Raw genomic sequence first — 18,012 nt, forward strand, 5'->3', positions numbered from 1 at the left:
CACTAGGTAACTGGACTGCTCTTGGGTAACAGGAGAGATGAGGGTGTTCAGCTTTGTCCGTACCAATGAATTGCTTATAAAGGCAGTGTATTTACATATTAGGTCATCAACTATTTAATGTTCAGCTGGGAAAATGAGCACATTGCAACAGGCAAAAAATGACTTTAAAAACAAATGAGGGGCTAGACACGGTGACTCACGCCTGTAACCTCAGCACTTTGGGAGGTTGAGGTGAGTGGATCTCAAGGTCAGGTGTTCAAGACTAGCCTAATCAATATAGTGAAACACTGTCTCTACTACAAATAAATTAGCCAGGCATGGTGGCAGGTGCCTGTAATCCCAGCTACTCAGGAGGCTGAGAAAGGCAAATCACTTGAACCTGGGAGGTGGAGGGTGCAGTGAGCCAAGATCTTGCCACTGCACTCCAGCCTGGGCAACAGTGCAAGACCCCATGTCAAAAAAAGAATAAGGTATTTGAGGCTGGGTGTGGTGGCTCACACCCGTAATCCCAGCACTTTGGGAGGCCAAGGTGGGCAGATCACCTAAGGTCAGAGTCTGAGACTAGCCTGACCAACACGGAGAAACCCCATTTCTACTAAAAAAAAAATACAAAACTAGCAGGACATGGTGGTGCATGCCTGTAATCACAGCTGCTCGGGAGGCTGAGGCAGGAGAATTTCTTGAACCCGGGAGGCAGTGGTTTCAGTGAGCCAAGATTGTACCATTACACTCCAGCCTAGGCAATAGCGAAACTCCGTCTCAAAAAAAAAAATAATAAGATATTTGAGTAATTTCCCTATATTAAACAAATAACTGATAGACCATGATGGCCCCCCCAAAAAGAAAAACAAGTTTTACAGTGACGTGGCTCAAATCTAGGGTAACAAATGGCGATACAGAAATACTCACATGATCAAAGAAATGCACCACTGCGAGCTTTTTGCTGCGCCTGGTAAAGATGCGCTGCACTTTAGCAATTTTGCCAAAATGGTTCTCCAGGACGGTCCTGTCGTTCAGGTAGTCAGGGACGTTCTTGCACTGGATCGCTGTGACTTCAGAGGGAGCCAAGCCCCCAAGACTATCTGTGCTCTCGCTTCTTTTACTCTGACGCACAGGAGTTCCTCTTAAAGAATCTAGGGGTTCAGAGAACAGACACTTAAACCATCAGATATAACACTTTCTAACAACAGGAGGCACCACCTGTGTAAAAGCAAAGATGTTCACAGGTGTAAGACCTGCTCCATATGACATGTAGAATCCCTAATGTGTTTTTTTGTTTTGTTGTTTTTGAGACAAAGTCTCGCCCTGTTGACCAAGCTGGAGTGCAGTGGTGCGATCTTGGCTCACTGCAACCTTTGCCTCCTGGGTTCAAGTGATTCTCCCTGCCTCAGCCTCCAGAGTAGCTGGGATTACAGGGGCCCGCCACCACATCCGGCTAATTTTGGTATTTTTAGTAGAAGAGGGGTTTCACCATGTTGGCCGGGCTGGTCTCGAACTCTTGACCTTGTGATCCACCCACCTCAGCCTCCCAAGGTGCTGAGATTATAAGCATAAGCCACCGCGCCCAGCCTAGAATCCCTAATGTTTAGAGGAGATTTATCTGAAAAATCAAGCTAACACCCAGAGAAACTTACTGGGAAACTGCCAGCAGGATTTACACTATGTTCCACATTTTCAGAACTCACCTCCTTTTTTTTCTCTACTTTCAGTTTCTTCCTCTTTATTCAAACCTGCAATCCGGGAAGGTGCCAGTAGAGACTGGCTCCCTCCTTGGGTAGCCACGTGGTCACTTTCTGCAGACTCAACAAAGCCAATTTCCTTTTTGGACTCCTTGTTGCCCAGGCGACCTACTTCTTTATTGCTTTTGAAAACATCCTGTATTGTCCGACCAAACAAAGTACCTCCCCGGGGTCTATTCAGGCGGACAGGTCGTTTATCTGGAGGATGATCCCCCCTGGACAGAGGATCAGAATCTTCTGCTGTCTCATGGCCATGTCTCCTTGGGGAGCGATCCTGGTCCTTCTTCCTTTTCAGGCCTTTCATTAGGCTGGGAGGTGGTTCCACCTGGGAAACAGCTTCTTCACGCCCCTGCCTGACACCTGCTTTGCTGACCTGGAAGGGTTCACCCAAAACTGCAGATGACGACACAGGGAAGCTACTGAAGCTATTATTAGAACTTCCAAACACTGACTTAGGTCCTCTCTTCTCTTCCTCTACATTTTGGTTTGACAAAGCAGGGGTAAAAGCAGATAATGAATTATTGCTACTAACTGGTTTTGAAAAGGTAAAATTTGAATTGGTAGCTGAACTACTTGTTACTTGAGGAAAAGAGAAAGGGGTCAGGCCTCCAGGGGCACTAATTGGGTGGGAAAATGTGAAAAACCCGGAAGCAATTTGGCTCTGGGTTTTCTCTGGCTCAGCAGCAGCCCCCAGTATTGGTTTGAACATTGCGTTTTCCAGAGGTTTAAAACCGAATTCCGTTTTCCCAAAACCAGAACTCACTATTTCTCCAGTTTCTTGTCCAAAAGTAGAAGTGCTTGGGAAAGCCCCAACACCGGTGGGTGATTTAAAACTAAATCCTGGGTTTCCCAGCACAGATGAACTTGAAGGCCCAGAGGTAGCTACAAAGGTGGATGTGTGGTCAAGTCCAGAAAAGAGTCCAACAGTTGAGGTTTGGGTGAACCCTAATGTTTGCGCTGAAGAGGAGTGACTCACTCCAGAAGATGCTGGAAAGCTGGATACCTGGGAAAATCCTGAGCTCTTCCCACATAAGGTACTGTTTTGTCCAAAAAGAGGCTGACCAAATCGAAACGGCGCCTTGGATGGGAATGTTGTTACGCAACTACCAGAAGACACCGAAAAAGCACTAGGCTGCTGCCCACTGAAAGGATTAGTTGGGTTCATCTTCTGATCCAATTATTAGAAGGTAATAAGTATTACGTGTACAAAACTAATTGGCGTTCTGAAACAGCCTCCCCTTCGTCTTCATAACAAGCTGAAAGACAAAAATTCAGATCATCACAGCTACGTTCTGCTACAAAATTAAGAAAGGAATTTTTGAACACAGTCATATAAGGATAACTATTCCAAAGGCAGACAAAGGACTATTATTTTCTGAGAGCCAACGGGTTCTTTTGTTAGAGAATGGTGTAGAGACCGGTACAAATAATTACTTTGTTACAGAGGTTTAAAGCGTGATCCTAAAGTAGACATACATGAGGCCAACAAACATATGAAAAAATGCTCATCATCACTGGTCATCAGAGAAATGCAAATCAAAACTACATTGAGATACCATCTCACGCCAGTTAGAATGGCGATCATTAAAAAATCTGGAGAAAACAGATGCTGGAGAGGATGTGGAGAAATAGGAACACTTTTACACTGTTGGGAGTGTAAATTAGTTCAACCACTGTGGAAGACAGTGTGGCGATTCCTCAAGGACCTAGAAATAGAAATTCCATTTGACCCAGCAATCGCATTACTGGGCATATATCCAAAGGATTATAAATCGTTCTACTATAAGGACACATGCACACGAATGTTCATTGCAGCACAGTTTACAATAGCAAAGACCTGGAACCAGCCCAAATGCCCATCAATGATAGACTGGACAGGAAAAATGTGGCACATATACACCATGGAATATTATGCAGCCATTAAAAAGGAGGAGTTCACATCCTTCGTAGGGACATGGATGAACCTGGAAAACATCATTCTCAGCAAACTGACACAAGAACACAAAATCAAACACCACATGTTCTCACTCATAGGCGGGTGTTGAACAAGGAGAACACATGGACACAGGGAGGGGAGCACTATACATGGGGGTCTGTTGGAGGGGAGGGGGGATAGTGGGGGGGTGGGGAGTTGGGGAGGGATAGCATGGGGAGAAATGCCAGATATAGGTGAAGGGGAGGGAGGCAGCAAATCATACTGCCACGTGTGCACCTGTGCAACAACCTTGCATGTTATTCACATGTACCCCAAAACCTAAAATGCAATAAAAAAAAAAATAAAATAAAATAAAGCGTGATCCTTTAAGATTAAAAAAAAAAAAAAAAAATGGCCGAATGACTGAGTTGGTAAATTCATGAAAAACCTCCACTGGCAGTAAGAAAATGAACGCTGTTCCTCCTTACGACTTAAGAGATGGATTTCTCCCGACCGCCTGCACTCTCTACAGCCGGAGAACCGGACCGTAACGCAGACAGAACGTTAGCGTTTCGGGGCCTCCTCCCAACCGGCTTCCCTTGGGGCGGCTGCGCGCCAAGCGCGTCCTCGCGCACTCCTTTACCGCCCTGGCGACCCCGCAGCCGGCCGAAGGGTGAGGCGCCGCCACGGAGCTGCGGAACCCGGCGGGGACGGCGTGCCCGGAAGCCTAAGCTTCCGCCCAGCGCAGCCCGAAAGGCGGAGGCCGCGGTCACGCGCCGGGCTCGCCGGGGCCGCCGACGACGCAGCGCTCCCTTAGAGATGACGGGGAGGGCCCGGCGCCGGCCCAACCCCCTCGATCACCGTCTCGCCGCTGGACCCCGAGGCCCGCGCAGCTCCCGGACCCCCTGAAAGGACGAGAGGCGCAAGCCCAGCCGGCAGCCGCGACACTGCCACTGCGCACCGCGGACGGAAAACGCGGAGGACCGAAAACGCGGCGGACCGATTTCCAGCTCCCGCAGTACTACCGGGTTCCGCCGCGATCCGGTTCCGCCCTCGGCACCCTGCCAGGTGGCGGAGCTTCCGGTGGGGCGGGTCCGCCTCGCTCGCGCCCTTTACCGGGTCTCGAGCCCAGTACGTGCGGGCGGGTTCCTAGTCTCCCAAACGGGAGCGTCGCAGTCATCCGCGTGGGTCCGCCCCACACGCTCACCTGTCTCCCGCCCTGTCCCTCCCCACCTCGCCACGCTCGTGCGCACCGCCCAGCCGCCCCGTCTCGGGGAACGGCGCCCCCGCCCCGGGTAGAGACCCGGGCCCCCCGGCACCTACCCCTGTGCAGAGACCCAGGACCCCGGCATATACCCCTGTGCAGAGACCCAGGCCCCCCGCGGCCCTACCCCTGTCCAGAGACCCAGGCCCCCCGGCACCTACCACTATCCAGACACCCAGCCCCTCCGACACCTACCACTGTCCAGACACCCAGCCCCCCCAGGCACCTTCCCCTGTCCACAGACCCAGGCCCCCAGCACCTGCCCCTGTACAGAGACCTAAACCCCGGCACCTGCCCCTGTTCAGAGGCCCTGGACTCCGGCACCTACCAAGGCCTAGGCCCCTCGGCATCTGCCCCTGTCGAAAGACCCCAACCGCCGGCAGCTGCCTCTGTCCAGAAGCCCAGGACCCCGCACCTACACCTGTCTAGAGACCCAGGCCCCCAGGCACCTACCCCTGTGCAGAGGCCCTGGACTCCGGCAGCTGCCCGCGTTCAGAGACCCTGGACCCCGACAGCTGCCCCGTCCAGACACCCTGGAACCCAGCAATTACCCAGACCAAGGCCCCCCGGCACCTACACCTGTCCAGACACACAGGACCCCTGCACCTACCCCATCCAGAGGCCATGGAGCCCGGCACCTATCCCTGTCCAGAGACCCAGGCACCCCGGCACCTACCCGCGCCGTTCAGAAACCCAGGCCTCCCGCACCTGCCCCTGTCCGGAGAACCAGGGCCCCCGGCCCCTGCCCCTGTCCAGAGGCCCTGGACCCCGGCACCTACCCAGGCCCAGGCCCCTCAGCACCTACCCCTGTCCAGAGGCCCAGGCCCCCAGGCACTTATCCTTGTCGAGAGACCCAGGCCCCCGGCACCTACCCCGTCCAGAGGACCAAGACCCCTGGCACCTACCCCTGTCCAGAAACCCAGTCCCCCGGGACCTACCCCGTCTAGAGGCCCTGGACTCCGGCAGATACCCCCGTTCAGAGGCCCAGGACCCCGGCACCTGGCCCCGTCCAGAGATCAAGGCCCACCGGCACCTGAACCTGTCCAGAAACCCTGGACCCCGGCACCTACCCAGGGCCAGGCCCCCTGGCACTTACTCCCGTACAGAGACCCAGGACTCTTGACACCTACGCCTGTCCAGAGACCCAGGCCCCTGGCACCTACCCCTGTCCAGAGACCCAGGCCCCCCGGCACCTACCACTATCCAGACACCCAGCCCCTCTGACACCTACCACTGTCCAGACACCCAGCCCCCCCGGCACCTTCCCCTGTCCACAGACCCAGACCCCAGCACCTGCCCCTGTACAGAGACCTAAACCCCGGCACCTGTCCCTGTTCAGAGGCCCTGGACTCCGGCACCTACCAAGGCCTAGGCCCCTCGGCATCTGCCCCTGTCGAAAGACCCCAACCCCCGGCAGCTGCCTCTGTCCAGAAGCCCAGGACCCCGCACCTACCCCTGTCCAGAGACCAAGGTCCCCCAACACCTACCCCTGTACAGAGGCCGAGGTCCCCCAACACCAACCCCTGTCCAGCACCCCGCACCTACCCATGTCCAGAGACCCAGGCCCCCAGGCACCTACCCCTGTCCAGAGACCCAGGGCCCCCGGCACCTAGCCCTGTGCAGAGGCCCTGGACCCCGGCACGTACCCCTGTCCAGAGACCCGGGCCCCCCGGAAACCTACCCCTGTCCCCAGACCCAGGCCAGCCAGCACTTATCCCTGTCCAGAGACCCAGGTGCCCCTGCATTTGCCCCTGTCAAGAGACCCAGGACCCCCGGAACCTGCCCGTATCCAGAGGCCCTGGATCCCGGGACCTACCCATGTCGAGTCCCAGGCCCCCAGGGACCTGTCCCTGTCCAGAGACCCAGGCCCCAGGCACCTACCCCCGTCGAGAGACCCAGGCCCCCGGCACCAGCCCCTGTCCAGAGACCCAGGCCCCCGGCACCTACCCCTGTTCAGAGACCCAGGCCCCACGGCACGTGCCCCTGTCGAGAGGCCCTGGAACCCGGCACCTGCCCCTGTCCAGAGGCCCAGGACCCCACACCTACCCTTGTCTAAAGACCCAGGTCCCCCAATACCTACCCCTGTCCAGAGGCACAGGACCGCAACACCTACCCCTGTTCAGGACCCCGCACCTACCCCTGTTCAGCGACCCAGGACCCCGACACCTAACCCTTTCCAGAGAACCAGGCCCCCAGCCCCTACCCTGTCTGGAGACCCAGGCCCCCGTCACCTACCTCTGTCCAGAGGCCCTGGATCCCGGCACCTATCCCCGTTCAGAGACCCAGGCCCCCGGCACCAGCCCCTGTCCAGAGACCCAGTCCCCCCAGCACCTTTCCCTGTCCAGAGGCCCTGGAACCCGGCACCTACCGAGGCCCAGGCCCCCTGGAACCTGCCCCCGTCCAGAGACCAAGGACCCCTGGCACCTACCCGTCCAGAGACCCAGGCCCCCTGGCAACAACCACCGTTCAGAGACCTAGGCCCCCGGCACCTGCCCCTTCCAGAGACCCAGAACCCCCAGCACCTACCCCTATACAGAGACCAAGGCACCTGCCCCTTCCAGAGACCCAGGCCCCGCAGCACCTACCCCTATCCAAAGACCAAGGCGTCCCGGCACCTACACCTGTCCAGAGACCCAGGCCTCCGGCACTTACCCCTGTCCAGAGACTCAGGACCCCGGCATCTACCCCTGTCCTGAGACCCGGGCCCCCGGCACCTCCCCTGTCCAGAGACTCAGGACCCCTGGCACCTACACCTGCCCAGAGACACCCGCCCCCAGCAGCTACCCCTGTCCAGAGACTCAGGCACCCCGGCACCTAGCCCTGTCCAGAGGCCCTGGACCCCGGCACCTGCCCCTGTCAAGGGACCCAGGCCCCCCAGCACCTGCCCCTGTCCAGAGACCAAGGCACCCCGGCACCTACAGCTGTCCAGAGACTCAGGACCCCGGCACCTGAACATGTCCAGATACCCACGCCCCCCGGTCCCTGCACCTGTCCAGAGACCCAAGCACCTAGGCACCTACCCCTGTGTAGAGACCCAGGCCCCCCAGCACCTACCCCTGTCCAGAGACCCAGGCCCCTGGCACCTGCCCCTCTCCAGAGACCTAAACTCCCGGCACCTGCCCCTGTTCAGAGGCCCTGGACCCCGGCACCTACCCAGGCCAAGGCCCCTCGGCACCTGACCCTGTCCAGAGACCAAGGCCCCTCGGCACCTACAGCTGTCCAGAGACTCAGGACCCCAGCACCTGAACATGTCCAGATGCCCTGAACCCCGGCACCTGCCCCTGTCCAGATACCCAGGCCCCCCGCTCCCTGCACCTGTCCAGAGACCCAAGCACCTAGGCACCTACCCCTGTGTAGCGACCCAGGCCCCCCAGCACCTACCCCTGTCCGGAGACCCAGGCCCCTGGCACCTGCCCCTCTCCAGAGACCTAAACCCCCGGCACCTGCCCCTGTTCAGAGGCCCTGGACCCCGGCACCTACCCAGGCCAAGGCCCCTCGGCACCTGACCCTGTCCAGAGACCCAAACACACGGCACCTGCCTCTTTCGAGAGACCCAGGACCCCGCACCTTCCCCTGTCCAGAGACCAAAATCCCCAAACACCTACCCTTGTCCAGAGACCCAACCCCCAGCACCTACCCTTTCCAGAGACCCAGGATACCGGCGCCTACCCCTGTCCAGAGACCCAGGACCCCGACACCTACCCCTGTCTAGAGACCCAGGCCCCCCGGCAACTGCCTCTGTCCAGAGGCCCTAGAGCCCAGCACCTACTAAGTCCCAGGCCCCTCGGCACCTACCCCGGGTCAGAGACCCAGGGCCTCCGGCACCTAGCCCTGTCCAGAGGCCCTGGACCTCGGCACCTGCCCATGTCCAGAGACCCAGGCTCCTCGGCACCAGCCCCTGTCCAGAGACCCAGGCCCCTGGCACCTACCCCTGTTCAGAGACCCAGAACCCGGCACCTACCAATTTCTAGAGACTCAGGCCCCCCGGCACCTACCCCTGTCCAAAGACCCATGCGCCCCGGCACCTGCGCCTGTCCAGAGGCCCAGACCCTCGGCACCTGCCCCTGTCCAGAGGCCCTGGACCCCTGCACCTGCCCCTGTCCAGAGGCCGAGGACCCCTAACACCTACCCCTTTCCAGGACCACGCACCTATCCCTGTCCAGACACCAAGGCCCCCCAGAACCTACCCCTGTCCAGAGAACCAGGCCCCCAGCACCTACCCCGTCCAGGGACCCAGGCCCCTGGGCACCTACCCCTGCCCAGAGGCCCTGGACCCCGGCACATACCCCTGTCCAGAGGCACTGGACCCCGGCACCTACCCAGTCCCAGGCCCCTCGGCACCGACAACTATCCAGAGATCCAGGCCCCCCGGCACCAAACCCTGTCCAGAGACATCAGGTCCCCCGGCACCTAGCCCTGTCCAGAGGCCCTGGACCCCGGCACCTACCCCTGTCCAGAGACACAGGCCCCCGGTACCTACCCCTGTCCAGAGACGCCGGTCCCCCGGGACCTACCCCTGTCAAAGAAACCCAGAACCCCCGGCACCTAACCCTGTCCACAGACACAGGCCCCCGGCACCTATCCCGTCCAGAGACGCAGGACCCCGGCACCTAACCCTGTCCAGACACCCAGGCCCCCGGCACCTACCCATGTCCAGAGACCCAGGAACCCGGCAGCTACCCCTGTCCAGAGTCCCAGGACCGCGGCACCTACCCCTGTCTAGAGACCCAGGCCCCCAGGCACCTACCCCTGTGCAGAGGCCCTGGACCCCGGCAGCTACCCGCGTTCAGAGACCCTGGCCCCCGACAGCTGCCCCGTCCAGACACCCTGGACCCCAGCAATTACCCAGGCCAAGGCCCCAAGGCACCTACAGCTGTCCAGACACACAGGCCCCCTGCACCTACCCCATCCAGAGGCCATGGAGCCCGGCACCTATCCCTGTCCAGAGACCGAGGCACCCCGGCACCTACCCCCGCCGTTCAGAAACCCAGGCCCCCCGCACCTGCCCCTGTCCGGAGACCCAGGGCCCCCGGCCCCTGCCCCTGTCCAGAGGCCCTGGACCCCGGCACCTACCCAGGCCCAGGCACCCCGGCACCTACCCCTCTCCAGAGGCCCAGGCCCCCAGGCACTTACCCTTGTCGAGAGACCCAGGCCCCCGGCACCTACCCCGTCCAGAGGACCAAGACCCCTGGCACCTACCCCTGTCCAGAAACCCAGTCCCCCGGGACCTACCCCGTCTAGAGGACCTGGACTCCGGCAGATACCCCCGTTCAGAGGCCCAGGACCCCGGCACCTGGCCCCGTCCAGAGATCAAGGCCCACCGGCACCTGACCCGGTCCAGACACCCTGGACCCTGGCACCTACCCAGGCCCAGGCCCCCTGGCACCTACTCCCGTACAGAGACCCAGGACTCTTGACACCTACGCCTGTCCAGAGACCCAGGCCCCTGGCACCTACCCTGTACAGAGACCGTGGACCCCGGCACCAACACCTGTCCAGAGACCCAGGCTCCCCGGCACCTACCCCTGTCCAGAGACCCAGGGCCCCCGGCACCCAGCTCTGTGCAGAGTCCCTGGACCCCGGCACCTACCCCTGTCCTGAGACACAGACCCCGGCACCTACCCCCGTCCAGAGACCCAGGCCCCCGGCACCTACCCCTGTCCACAGACCCAGGCCCCCGGCACCTACCCCTGTCCAGAGGGCCAGGACCCCAACACCTACCCCGGTCCAGGACCCCACATCTAGCCCTGTCCAGAGATGCAGGCCCCGCGACACCTACCCCTTCCAGAGACCCAGGCTCCCCAGGACCTGCCTCTGTCCAGAGGCACTGGACCCCAGGACCTGCCTCTGTCCAGAGGAACTGGACCCCGGCACCTACCCAGTCCCAGGCCCCTCGGCACCGACAAGTATCCACAGATCCAGGCCCCCCGGCACCAAGCCCTGTCCAGAGACATCAGGTCCCCCGGCACCTAGCCCTGTCCAGAGGCCCTGGACCCCGGCACCTACCCCTGTCCAGAGACACAGGCCCCCGGTACCTACCCCTGTCCAGAGACCCAGGCCCCCCGGGACCTACCCCTGTCAAGAAACCAAAAACCCCCGGCACTTAACCCTGTCCACAGACACAGGCCCCCGGCACCTATCCCGTCCAGAGACGCAGGACCCCGGCACCTAACCCTGTCCAGACACCCAGTCCCCCGGCACCTACCCATGTCCAGAGACCCAGGACCCCGGCAGCTACCCCTGTCCAGAGACCCAGGACCCCGGCACCTACCCCTGTCTAGAGACCCAAGCCCCCAGGCAACTGCCTCTGTCCAGAGGCCCAAGAGCCCAGCACCTATTAAGTCCCAGGCCCCTCGGCACCTACCAGGGTTCAGAGACCCAGGGCCTCCGGCACCTAGCCCTGTCCAGAGGCCCTGGACCTCAGCACCTGCCCCTGTCCAGAGACCCAGGCTCCTCGGCACCAGCCCCTGTTCAGAGACCCAGGCCCCTGGCACCTACCCCTGTTCAGAGACCCAGGGCCCTGGCACCTACCCCTGTTCAGAGACCCAGACCCCGGCACCTACCAGTTTCTAGAGACTCAGGCCCCCAGGCACCTAACCCTGTCCAGAGACCGACCCAGGCCTTCTGGCACCTGCCCCTGTCCAGAGGCACTGGACCCTAGCACCTACCCAGGCCCAGGGCCCCAGCAACTACCTCTGTCCAGAGACCCTGGGCTCCCGGCACCTAGCCCTGTCCAGATGCCCTGGATCCCGGCACCTAACCTGTGCAGAGAACCAGGCCCCCGGCACATATCCCTGGCCAATGACCAAAAAAAAAACCACACATGATTATCTCAATACATGCAGAAAAGGTCTTTGATCAAATTCAACACCCTTTCATGCTAAAAACTCTCCATAAACTAGGTGTTGACAGAACTATCTCTAAATAGTAAGAGCTATTAATGACAAACCCATAGCCAGTACCATAATGAATGGGCAAAAGCTGGAATCATTCCCTTTAAATCCAGCACAAGACAAGGATGCCGGCTTTCACCACTCCTATTCAACATAGTATTGGAAGCTCTGGCCAGAGAAATCAAGCAAAAAAAAAGAAACAAAGTGTATTCAAACAGGAAGAGAGGACATCAAATTGTCTCTGTTTGCAGACAACATGAGTGTATATTTACAAAACCCCATCATCTCAGGCAAGCAGAGAGCCAAACCTTGAGTGAACTCCTCCCATTCACAATTGTTACAAAGAAAATAAATTACCTAGGAAGACAACTTACAAGGGAAGTGAAGGACCTCTTCAAGGAGAACTACAAGCTACCGCTCAAAGAAATAAGAGAGGACACAAACAAACGGAAAAACATTCCATGCTCGTGGGTCGAAAGAATCATTATCGTGAAAATGGCCATACTGCCCAAAGTAATTTGTAAATTCAATGCTATTCCCCTCAAGCTACCACTGATTTTCTTCACAAAACCAGAAACAACTACTTTAAATTTCATGTGAAACCAAAAAAGAGCCCGTATAGCCAAGACAATCCTAAGTCCAAAGAACAAAGCTGGAGGGATCACACTACCTGACTTGAGACTGTTCTAAAGGGACACAGTAACCAAAACAGCATGGTACCGGTACGAACTAAATATGTAGACCAAAGGAACAGAACAGAGACCTCAGAAATAACACCACGCCTCCACAACCATCTGATCTTCCACAAATCTGTCAAGAACAAGCAATGGGGAAAGGGTTCCCAATTTAATAAATGGTGCTGGAAAAACTGGCTAGCCATATGCAGAAAACAGAAACTAGACCCATTCCTTACATCTTACACAAAAATTAAGATGGATTAAAGACGCAAACATAAAAACTAAAACTATAAATACCCTAGAAGAAAACCTAAGCAATCTCATCCAGGACATAGGCAAGGGCAAAGACTTCATGACTAAAACAGCAAAAGCCATTGCAACAAAAGCCAAAATTGATAAATGGGATCTAACGAAAGAGCTTCTGCTCAGCCAGTCTCTGCCCCTGTCGAGAGACCCAAACCTCCGGCACCTGCCCCTGTCGAGAGGCCCAGGACCCCCGGCACCTAGCCAGTCCCAGGCCCCCCGGGACTGGACATACCCCTGCCCAGAGACCCAGGCCTCTGGCACGTGTCCCGTCCATAGACCCAGGACCCCGGCACCTGCCCCTGTCGAGAGGCCCTGGACCCTGGCACCTACCCAGGCCCAGGTCTCCCGGCACCTACCCCCGTCCAGAGACCCAGGACCCCCGGCACCTACCCCTGTCCAGAGACCCAGGCCCCCTGGCACCTACCCCCGTTCAGAGACCCAGGCCCCCCAGTACCTGCCCCTGTCCAGAGGCCCTGGACCCCGGAACCTACCCAGGCCCAGGCCCCCCGGCACCTACCATCGTCTAGAGACCCATGCCCCCAGAACCCACCCCCGTTCAGAGACCCAGGCCCCAGCACCTGCCCCTGTCCAGAGACCCAGGCCCCCCGGCACCTACCACTGTCCAAAGACCAAGACCCCTGGCACGTACCTGTGTCAAGAGACCCAGGCCCCCCGGCACCTGCCTCTGTCCAGAGACCCAGGTCCCCCGGAACCTACCGCTGTCCACAGACCCAGGCCCCCCGGCACATGCCCCTGTCCAGAGGCCCTGGACCGCGACACCTATCCAGGCCCAGGCCCCCCGGCACCTACCCCTGTCCAGAGACCAAGGCCCCCTGGCACCTGCCCCTATCCAGAGGCCCTGGACCCCGGCACCTACACAGGCCCAGGCCCCCCGGCACCTATCCCTGTCCAGAGGACCAGGCTCCCCGGCACCTACCCCTATCCGAAGACTCAGGCCCACGACACTTACCCTGTCCAGAGACCGAGGACCCTTGGCACCTACCCCTGTCCAGAGACTCAGGCCCATGGCACTTACCACGTCCAGAGACCGAGGACCCCCGGCACCTACCCCTGTCCAGAGACCCAGGCCCCCCGGCACCTACCCTGTCCAGAGACCCAGGCTCCGGGCACCTACCCCTGTCCAGAGATTCAGGACCCCCGGCTCTTAAACATGTCCAGAGACCCAGGCACGCCGGCACCTACCCCTGTCCAGAGACCGAGGACCCCCGGCACCTACCCCTGTCCAGAGAACCAGGCCCCCCGGCACCTACCACTATCCAGACACCCAGCCCCTCCGACACCTACCACTGTCCAGACACCCAGCCCCCCCGGCACCTTCCCCTGTCCACAGACCCAGGCCCCCCCGGCACCTGCCCCTGTACAGAGACCTAAACCCCGGCACCTGCCCCTGTTCAGAGGCCCTGGACTCCGGCACCTACCAAGGCCTAGGCCCCTCGGCATCTGCCCCTGTCGAAAGACCCCAACCCCCGGCAGCTGCCTCTGTCCAGAAGCCCAGGATCCCGCACCTACCCCTGTCCAGAGACCAAGGTCCCCCAACACCTACCCCTGTACAGAGGCCGAGGTCCCCCAACACCAACCCCTGTCCAGCACCCCGCACCTACCCATGTCCAGAGACCCAGGCCCCAGCACCTGCCCCTGTCCAGAGACCCAGGCCCCCCGGCACCTACCACTGTCCAAAGACCCAAGAACCCTGGCACGTACCTGAGTCAAGAGACCCAGGCCCCCCGGCACCTGCCTCTGTCCAGAGACCCAGGTCCCCGGGAACCTGACCCCGTCCAGAGACCAAGGACCCCTGGCACCTATCCGTCCAGAGACCCAGGCCCCCTGGCACGAACCACCGTTCAGAGACCTAGGCCCCCAGCACCTGCCCCTTCCAGAGACCCAGGCCCCCCAGCACCTACCCCTATACAGAGACCAAGGCACCTGCCCCTTCCAGAGACCCAGGCCCCGCAGCACCTACCCCTATCCAAAGACCAAGGCGTCCCGGCACCTACACCTGTCCAGAGACCCAGGCCTCCGGCAGTTACCCCTGTCCTGAGACCCGGGCCCCCGGCACCTAGCCCTGTCCAGAGGCCCTGGACCCCGGCATCTACCCCTATCCACAGACCCAGGCCCCCCGGCACCTACCCCTGTCCAGAGACCCAGGCGGCGGGCACCTACCCCTGTCCAGAGATTCAGGACCCCCGGCACCTACACCTGTCCAGAGACCCAGGCACGCCGGCATCTACCCCTGTCCAGAGACCCAGGCCCTCCGGCACCTACCTTTGTCCAGAGACATAGGCGCCCCCGCATCTGCCCGTGTGAAAAGACCCATGCCCGTGGCACCTGAACATGTCCAGATGCCCTGGACCCTGGCCAGGGTACCCGTCCGGATACCCAGGCCCCCCGGCCCCTGTACCTGTCAAGAGACCCGGGCCCCCCGGCACCTACCCCTGTGCAGAGACCCGGGCCCCCCGGCACATACCCCTGTTCAGAGACCCAGGACCCCCGGCACCTACCCCTGTCCAGAGACCCAGGCCCCCTGGCACCTACCCCCGTTCAGAGACCCAGGCCCCCCAGTACCTGCCCCTGTCCAGAGGCCCTGGACCTCGGAACCTACCCAGGCCCTGGCCCCCCGGCACCTACCATCGTCTAGAGACCCATGCCCCCAGAACCCACCCCCGTTCAGAGACCCAGGCCCCAGCACCTGCCCCTGTCCAGAGACCCAGGCCCCCCGGCACCTACCACTGTCCAAAGACCAAGACCCCTGGCACGTACCTGTGTCAAGAGACCCAGGTCCCCCGGCACCTGCCTCTGTCCAGAGACCCAGGTCCCCCGGAACCTACCCCTGTCCACAGACCCAGGCCCCCCGGCACATGCCCCTGTCCAGAGGCCCTGGACCGCGACACCTATCCAGGCCCAGGCCCCCCGGCACCTACCCCTGTCCAGAGACTAAGGCCCCCTGGCACCTGCCCCTATCCAGAGGCCCTGGACCCCGGCACCTACACAGGCCCAGGCCCCCCGGCACCTATCCCTGTCCAGAGGACCAGGCTCCCCGGCACCTACCCCTATCCGAAGACTCAGGCCCACGACACTTACCCTGTCCAGAGACCGAGGACCCTTGGCACCTACCCCTGTCCAGAGACTCAGGCCCATGGCACTTACCACGTCCAGAGACCGAGGACCCCCGGCACCTACCCCTGTCCAGAGACCCAGGCCCCCCGGCACCTACCCTGTCCAGAGACCCAGGCTCCGGGCACCTACCCCTGTCCAGAGATTCAGGACCCCCGGCTCTTAAACATGTCCAGAGACCCAGGCACGCCGGCACCTACCCCTGTCCAGAGACCGAGGACCCCCGGCACCTACCCCTGTCCAGAGAACCAGGCCCCCCGGCACCTACCACTATCCAGACACCCAGCCCCTCCGACACCTACCACTGTCCAGACACCCAGCCCCCCCGGCACCTTCCCCTGTCCACAGACCCAGGCCCCCCCGGCACCTGCCCCTGTACAGAGACCTAAACCCCGGCACCTGCCCCTGTTCAGAGGCCCTGGACTCCGGCACCTACCAAGGCCTAGGCCCCTCGGCATCTGCCCCTGTCGAAAGACCCCAACCCCCGGCAGCTGCCTCTGTCCAGAAGCCCAGGATCCCGCACCTACCCCTGTCCAGAGACCAAGGTCCCCCAACACCTACCCCTGTACAGAGGCCGAGGTCCCCCAACACCAACCCCTGTCCAGCACCCCGCACCTACCCATGTCCAGAGACCCAGGCCCCCAGGCACCTACCCCTGTCCAGAGACCCAGGCCCCCGGCACCTACCCTGTCCAGAAACACAGGGCCCCCAGCACCTAGCCCTGTGCAGAGGCCCTGGACCCCGGCACGTACCCCTGTACAGAGACCCGGGCCCCCCGGGAACCTACCCCTGTCCCCAGACCCAGGCCAGCCAGCACTTATCCCTGTCCAGAGACCCAGGCGCCCCTGCATTTGCCCCTGTCAAGAGACCCAGGACCCCCGGAACCTGCCCGTATCCAGAGGCCCTGGATCCCGGGACCTACCCATGTCGAGTCCCAGGCCCCCAGGCACCTGTCCCTGTCCAGAGACCCAGGCCCCAGGCACCTACCCCCGTTGAGAGACCCAGGCCCCCAGCACCAGCCCCTGTCCAGAGACCCAGGCCCCCGGCACCTACCCCTGTTCAGAGACCCAGGCCCCACGGCACGTGCCCCTGTCGAGAGGCCCTGGACCCCGGCACCTGCCCCTGTCCAGAGGCCCAGGACCCCACACCTACCCTTGTCTAAAGACCCAGGTCCCCCAATACCTACCCCTGTCCAGAGGCACAGGACCGCAACACCTTCCCCTGTTCAGCGACCCAGGACCCCGACACCTAACCCTTTCCAGAGAACCAGGCCCCCAGCCCCTACCCTGTCCGGAGACCCAGGCCCCCGTCACCTACCTCTGTCCAGAGGCCCTGGATCCCGGCACCTATCCCCGTTCAGAGACCCAGGCCCCCGGCACCAGCCCCTGTCCAGAGACCCAGTCCCCCCAGCACCTTTCCCTGTCCAGAGGCCCTGGAACCCGGCACCTACCGAGGCCCAGGCCCCCTGGAACCTGCCCCCGTCCAGAGACCAAGGACCCCTGGCACCTACCCGTCCAGAGACCCAGGCCCCCTGGCAACAACCACCGTACAGAGACCTAGGCCCCTGGCACCTGCCCCTTCCAGAAACCCAGGCCCCCAGCACCTACCCCTATACAGAGACCAAGGCACCTGCTCCTTCCAGAGACCCAGGCCCCGCAGCACCTACCCCTGTCCAAAGACCAAGGCGTCCCGGCACCTACACCTGTCCAGAGACCCAGGCCTCCGGCACTTACCCCTGTCCAGAGACTCAGGACCCCGGCAGCTGAACATGTCCAGATACCCACGCCCCCCGGTCCCTGCACCTGTCCAGAGACCCAAGCACCTAGGCACCTACCCCTGTGTAGAGACCCAGGCCCCCAGCACCTACCCCTGTCCAGAGACCCAGGCCCCTGGCACCTGCCCCTCTCCAGAGACCTAAACTCCCGGCACCTGCCCCTGTTCAGAGGCCCTGGACCCCGGCACCTACCCAGGCCAAGGCCCCTCGGCACCTGACCCTGTCCAGAGACCAAGGCCCCTCGGCACCTACAGCTGTCCAGAGACTCAGGACCCCAGCACCTGAACATGTCCAGATGCCCTGAACCCCGGC

At 60.9% G+C, this 18,012-nt stretch overlaps 1 protein-coding gene across 1 annotated transcript in view; it reads right to left on the reverse strand.

Moving 5' to 3' along the window:
- The window catches only part of LOC135272865 (germinal-center associated nuclear protein-like), a 54,343-nt gene extending 49,789 nt beyond the window's left edge, over positions 1 to 4,554 (reverse strand). The window contains exons 1-3 of the mRNA XM_064371579.1: positions 4,516 to 4,554; positions 1,686 to 2,995; positions 910 to 1,133 (exon numbers count right to left, since the gene is read on the reverse strand). Of these exons, the coding sequence (XP_064227649.1) occupies positions 910 to 1,133; positions 1,686 to 2,904 (1,443 nt within the window). The 5' untranslated portion in view covers positions 2,905 to 2,995; positions 4,516 to 4,554. The remainder of the gene's footprint in view (positions 1 to 909; positions 1,134 to 1,685; positions 2,996 to 4,515) is intronic.
- Between the last annotated feature and the right edge of the window lie 13,458 nt (positions 4,555 to 18,012).

The sequence above is a fragment of the Aotus nancymaae genome, unplaced genomic scaffold (assembly GCF_030222135.1).
Source record: "Aotus nancymaae isolate 86718 unplaced genomic scaffold, 86718_ANA_hifiasm-v0.15.2.pri h1tg000139l, whole genome shotgun sequence".
NCBI lineage: Eukaryota > Metazoa > Chordata > Mammalia > Primates > Aotidae > Aotus > Aotus nancymaae.